The sequence below is a fragment of the Elaeis guineensis genome, chromosome 1 (genome assembly GCF_000442705.2).
Source record: "Elaeis guineensis isolate ETL-2024a chromosome 1, EG11, whole genome shotgun sequence".
In the NCBI taxonomy this organism is placed as follows: Eukaryota; Viridiplantae; Streptophyta; class Magnoliopsida; order Arecales; family Arecaceae; genus Elaeis; species Elaeis guineensis.
Window position 1 is genome coordinate 111,658,873 of NC_025993.2, and position 7,079 is coordinate 111,665,951.

Sequence of the window (7,079 nt, forward strand, 5' to 3'; positions counted from 1 at the left end):
GCTTGCATCGTTTTGTAACCTTTCTTGGGAAAAAAGAGAAGATGGTCAGTGTTATTGAACGAAAAGCATGTGTGCAACCTGATAGAACCATGAAATGAACGCTAGATATCATTGGGGCTCGTGCCTTGTTATAAAACCAAGCCAAAAACATCAAAAACAGTGGGGTGTAAGCTATAAGAGAGCTTCAAATTTACCTTTCGTATAATGCGTTCATATGAGCTAGCCAGACTAGATTATCCATAGCTGCCATTCCAGAAGCCAAGAGCATCAAATGGTCTTAGAAAGCCAGGTATCTACTGCCCTCAACTTACAGAAAGCATGGACTTCTGAGAAACATACAGCACAACAAGAGAGACATACATACCGATTGCAGCTGTGACTCTCTAAAATCTTATACAATGAAGGACCTGGAAGAAGGTCACAAAGGTGCACGCATGTATCTGCAGCCAAGCCAATTCTAAAAAAGAAAATTTCTACTACATTGCAGTAAAATTTGGCAAGATACTTTATGTTTCAAAATTTAACCTGACCAGTAGCCTTCAGAATAAATTGCTGTTATGTGCTCAAAGGATTGAGTGATTCCATGTTGTCAAACAATATTAAACCTTTCACTTCTTACTGCTTTATGGGAACAATCTTGTCTATCTATACTTCCAAGTAATATAACAGAATACTGAAAGCAAGTACAGTGAGATCCAGCAGAAACAGAAGAAAGCAGCCTCAACCAAGCACCTGATCCAAATGAAGCACAACAAATGCGGTCTAGAAGCTTTAAATCCCAAAATTTACATCCTATAATCGCATAAGAATAAGTGGCGCTAATGACCACTATGTTGAGCAGCACTTCCTCGTACCGTTAGACTCTGATGCAGAGACTGTGATGGCCTTCCCTTCTTTAATGCCTCCAGTAGATCCTGGCCCAGGCTCATCTGAGGAGATGTTCTTCTTGCTGATGATTCGATAAATCTCAGCAAGAATCATTTGGAAGGCCTTCTCCACATTTATAGCCTCAAGGGCAGATGTCTCTATGAAGGATAGCCCTTCCCTCTCGGCAAAGCTCTGTCCATCTTCAGTGGCGACTGCACGGAGGTGCTCAAGGTCAGTTTTGTTACCAATGAGCATGATAACAATGTTGGAGTCAGCATGGTCACGAAGCTCCTTGAGCCACCGGCTAACGTTCTCAAATGTTGTGGGCTTTGTCACGTCATAGACTAAGAGGGCTCCGAGGGCTCCACGGTAATAGGCACTGGTTATTGCCCGGTATCGCTCCTGGCCTGCTGTGTCCCATATCTGTGCTTTAATTATCCTGCCCTCTACCTAGAGTAGGAAAGAGTAAAGCATTATCATGCAAGGAAAACGGGAAAAGACAGATGTTTAAGCTTAGAATCAAGAATTAAGGCATACACAAAAAATGCAAGCTCCTGAAATATCCAGACTAAAAACCTCAATGAGGCAATTGATAAGACAGGCGATCGCAACAATGTTCCTGGATGAATTCGTGCTGATGTGAAACATGAGGATTATATAGAAAGAATGTTCAAGACATATTAGGGATAAAAGTGGTATGGATAATATTCGTCCGGATCCATTTTTATATTCGAATAAATCAGAATATAGATAAAAATTTGAAGATTTGACTAATATCCATATTTGTATCCATATCCATCAAAGAAAAATGGATATAGATATGCATAGACAACCATCCGATCCATATCTAAACATCCGAATTTATCTATAACCCTATATAATTTTATACAGCACTTAAATTTTTAAGAGAAATATAAAACCGTATAAACACGCTATTAACTTGATTTATTATCTATCTAGTAATATCTTTGATTTTATAGTCATAAAGTTTAATTATCCAATTTACATCCGTAATTATATCCATAATATTTGAATAATATCCATATTCGTCTAAAATAAATATGGATATAAATTTTTACATCTAAATAATATCCATATCCGTATGTGTATTCATCAGAAAAAATAAATATATATACGGATATGCTTGTATCTGATTCGTATCCGATCCGGTTTCAGTCCTAAGACATATATGTAGCAAAGGCAACGGAGACACGTAATGTACAATTATAGCTTCACCATAGGCTTTTGATCATTGTTTATTGTACTGCCTCATACCGTCCCATACCAGCCATACCATACCGATATTATATTGATATATCATACCATCCCGTACCGACACTATCATATCGTACCAAACCACATACCGACACTATAATAGAATTTTATCAGTATGGGATCCAGTATCGACAAGGCAAACCTTGCCCTTGACATATCAATCTTCAAAGATAAACATATTGGCTGCATGGTAAACTTAAATCAATGCAAATCAACAACCTATATTTTCATTTATTACAACTAGAAAGGATCACTGGGGCACAGAACACCACCTTCACCAAGACAGAATATGAAGAAACATGCACAAAAAACATAACATAAAAAGGTCATCAATAACTGTGGATTAATTGAATTCTTGTGTCAAGGCTACTTCTATTCTCTGCATGTATGTTGAATAGATAAATATAATAGAATGAGAACTTAGAAAGAATATGGATGCATAAAAGCTACTTTCTATTAGTTTACTCCATGATATTTCAACAAAATAGAATAGGGGTGAAAGTGGATTCGATAATATCCAACTGAATCCATTTCTGTATCCGAATTCATTTAGATATGGATAGAAATTTGAGCATCCGACTAATATCTGTATTTGTATCTACATCCATCAGAACAAAAATGGATATGGATATGGATAGACAACCATCTAATCCGCTTCGAATATCTGATTTTATTTGTAATTTTCTTTGATTTTACATAGAACTCATGAACTTTTAAGGAAAATATATAACTACATTAAAATGCTATTAATTTGATTTATCATGTCTTTAATAATATCTTTAATTCTGTGATCGTAATGTTTAGTCATCGGACTTATGTCCTTATTTATATCCACTTTCAGTATCCAATTTGTATCTCTATCCATTTGAAACAAATATGGATATAAATTTTTACATTTGACTAATATCCATATCCATATTCGTATTCGTCAAATAAAACAAATATGAATATGGTTATGGATATACTGGTATCCTATCCAGTTTCAGCCTTAAAATAGAATTTTGGAAGACAATGTGATCACTGCTATTTATCAATGCATTATCGAATTGAGCCACTTTTCAGACCACAAGGTTCCCAGTTTCCAACTACTGGTTAGGCTACAAAATGAACTTACGGTCACTTATTTCTTCTAGATGTACTCTGATAAAGTGAAAAATGGGATTTTGAAAGGCATGATTGATTTTCTGCTCTTTTTTTTTTTTTTTTCTTTTTTTCCAACAGAAATCCTGAATGGCCTTCAATGGTATAAAGGAAAAGAACTGCAAGGACATACTTACTATGTTCGAATTGAGACCCCCAAAATCTAGACAATGGTTATTCAATATTTTACAAAGAATGTGGTCTAAGCCACTCCCATATAGAAAGTACCTTGCTGTAGACAGAAGAAAATATCTTCCTTCTCTAGGATGCTCTTGTATATTTTACTGAAAAAAGTTGGCAACTCCAAGTCCAACTCACTACATTGTTATCATATTATGTGTGGTCATAAAGCCTACATTCAACAATAGTTGGGAACACATTAAAAGTTATGATGCAAATAGGCAAAAATCGTACTAGGAGAAGCAATCCTTATAACACCCCATAGAAGGGAAAGCAGACTAAATGCAACATTTAACTCCAACCCAGACCTACAAGGAGATCAAGTCATAATGTACTGAACATGGCAGCATCAATGCCAAATTACTGACTCTGTTGCCACTCTCCATACCAAAAGCACTCAGCCAGGATTCAGACACAAATCCGACATGTACAGAAATAGATCTCGGAATTTATCATCTTTACAAAACAGGCCAACATCAAAATCAAGCAACCGCTAGAAATTAAACCACATATTAACGTATCTAAATAGGCAATAATAAGAACAAACAAAAACCGATCCGGATCTGCAACATAAGAGCAAGAAACTTAAGCCAGAATCCTATGATCCAACACGATACTAAAACTAAAAGAAATCCACCAAGAATTCAAGAAATCTCAAAAATTTAATAAATGTTCTCTTTTTCTTTTGATGCCCAGGAAATGAGACGCCGACATGAAACCCAACCACATCAACCGCCCAAACATCAAAACAAATCCAGTAATTCAAAGAAACTCTCGAAATTCGAGAAAAGAAACTCAAACATCAACATAATCCAAACCATGATTATTCAAAAAATTCAAAAGAAAAAAAAAAAAAGAACTTCACATCACAGACAAAACCCAGACATATCGACGAGAGATCTCTGAAGCTTCGTCAAAAAGGATGCAAAATCCATCCCAGAATTCCACAAGAAAACACCAAATTGAGCAAAAACTCGCACAAAAAATAGAAGATCCAAGAGAGGGGTAGAAGGGGGTCGGGAGATACTTGGAGGGTACGGGTGGCGAATTCGACGCCGATGGTGGACTTGGACTCGAGGCAGAACTCGTTGCGGGTGAATCGGGAGAGCAGGTTGGACTTCCCCACTCCCGAATCGCCGATCAACACCACCTTGAACAAGTAATCGTACTCCTCCTCCGCTCTCCTCGTCGCCATCGCTCTTCTTCTCTCCTATCTCTTCGAAGGAGAGAACCCTCTCTCGGTCTCTAGTTTCTACTCTCTACTCTTCTGGTCTTCTTCTACTGGGCTCCGATACCTCTGTGATGAGAAATGATAAAGAAAACAAAACAAAAATTTGTTTCTTTATTCCCGGAATGCCCCTGGGAAAACTAACTTCATTATACACTCGAGACAAAAAAAAAAAAGAAAAAAAGCCAGCTATTACGCGTTTTGTCCACACGTGTCGCCGCTGGGTAACACTAGGACATCTCGACCGCTTCGGATCTCTGTCCGGTTTTAGACCGAAATTATCCAAGCAAATACTAATATACCTAAAAAATGGTCATAATTGGATCATTATTATGTTGTAACAATCATTATTTAACAAGCGCAACACTCAGGAGATAATGTTTACACTGTTTAGCTAAATTAATTTTTCAGTTTCAACATTTGTGCCTCCTAAAAAAAACATAATATGAGATCAATTAGTTAAAAGATAATTAATATTATTTGATTGATAGTGACTTAGTTGACTAAAATGGTATTTTTATTTTTAATTTTTGATTATTTTTATTATTATATTTTGTTATAATATTAAGTTATATTATTTGGATAACTTTTGATAAATAATTTAATGAGCCATCATCTTCCATGACATAGATTATCAGATGGTGCTCGGTATAGCTTTTAAAGCATTTCGAATTTTTTGGATGTATAAATTTTGAAGTAATCATTGTGCAACCCAACAACGGATGTATAAAGAAAGGCGCACCATACTTTAGTGCGGGAGATATAACACCTATCCATTATAACTAAATAAATAATTTTTTGGTGAAAGGTATTATGGTAAAATAACAGCAACATTAAAATCTTGAATTAAAATGTTATGATTGTCATTATTTTGGTTTCAAAAAAATCTTAATATTCATAAACTCAGAATAATAACAGCTGTAACACCACCGCCAGACACAACAACTGTATCAAAGTTGTGTCCACCGTCATGACATACCAGCACCATTAAAGTATTGGTTTACAACTGTCCGGTCCGGTCTGGTCGGGTCTAGTCTGACCTCCGATCTGGTGAGGAAACTTAAGTACCGGGAGGGTCATGTGAGATTTGAACAGAAAAAAGCAGCATCTCAATGAAGGACTCGGCGGTCGGTTGGCCGGCGGAAGGGCGGTGTCCAAAGATCCCGGCATTTCCGTGAGCGGAGGCCGTCAAGCCGTGAAAGGGGATGGTGGGGCCCAGGAACAATTCATCTCCGCTGGCCATGAGTCGCAATGAAGGAACCTTATCACATGATGATGGCCAAAAGACCAAGGAAATGGGTTGGTGCATTGCCAGCATATCCATATACCAGTTGGAGAGTGTGCAAAAATTGATATAAGGTGAAGAGTAGTTATAGACATTGGAATATGGTATAACGAGTGTGAGATAAAATTTCACATGAAAATATTGCACAATTATTAGTAAGTATTAGCTCAAGATGTTGGTATTCTGCGTTGTAGAAGAGATATTAGATTTAATTTCTGTGGTGGTAAATGATCATCATATTACTCTGAAAATAAGAAAAAGAAGATTATATAGCCACCTTATGAACCTCATAACATGTACAAGTGCCAATGCACCATACATGAAACTAGACTAAGAAACAACATGAATAGAAGGATGGTAGTAAACAATTTATGTGGAGATTTCTAATTTATTGAAGCATTTTTCTTTGAAATAATTTGATGTACAAGTTAGGCCATCGACCTAAATAATTAGTGCATTTTTCTTTGAAATAATTTGAAGTGTTAGTAGTCACTTCATGGTCGATTAGCAATATCGTCACACTCTCAACTTGAATGGCCTAACTAATACCATCGAGGGAGTGGCTTGATGGAATGGGCTTTAGTTTCCATGCAAGTGATCCGGATTCGAATCACGATGGACATTGGGGCTTCGATTAAATGGCAGGACGTGAATGATCAGAAGGGAGCTGATTCTGACGGCCTGGATGCGTATATTAGAAGTGGTTTTTGATCCGTTAGATCTCGATGGTGCTGGAATGACGTACTCACCCATTGAATTTGCTCGTATGAGGTTGGGAGTCTTGTGGTTACACCTAGAGGAGAAAACCACGTCGCGACACCCCCTTCCAAACCCTTTTTTTCTATCAAAAAAAAAAAAAAAAGCGTAACTAATTGGAGCATAGGTTTAAAGAAAGCATTATACCAAATTTCTTTTAATGATAAAAGAATGCTAAATTGTAGATTAATTAGGCTAGATCAATGGATTGACTACTATATATATATTTTTTAAATTTGCAAGTTTAGATTGAAAGAATTTATGATAAGTAATTAAAAATAGATGAATATGAGATGTGGTTTCTTGAACGAAAACTTTTGTCCTACTTAAAAGTCATGTTCTTGTGCA

General features: G+C 36.5%; 1 protein-coding gene across 1 annotated transcript; it reads right to left on the minus strand.

Moving 5' to 3' along the window:
* Positions 1 to 586: 586 nt before the first annotated feature.
* Positions 587 to 4,761, minus strand: LOC105038554 (ras-related protein RABA2a). Its single transcript, XM_010914399.3, has 2 exons — positions 4,490 to 4,761; positions 587 to 1,317 (listed from the first exon to the last, which is right to left on the minus strand). The coding sequence occupies exons 1-2, from the start codon at positions 4,655 to 4,657 to the stop codon at positions 829 to 831; spliced, it is 657 nt and encodes a 218-aa protein (XP_010912701.1). The 5' UTR covers positions 4,658 to 4,761; the 3' UTR covers positions 587 to 828.
* Positions 4,762 to 7,079: the final 2,318 nt, after the last annotated feature.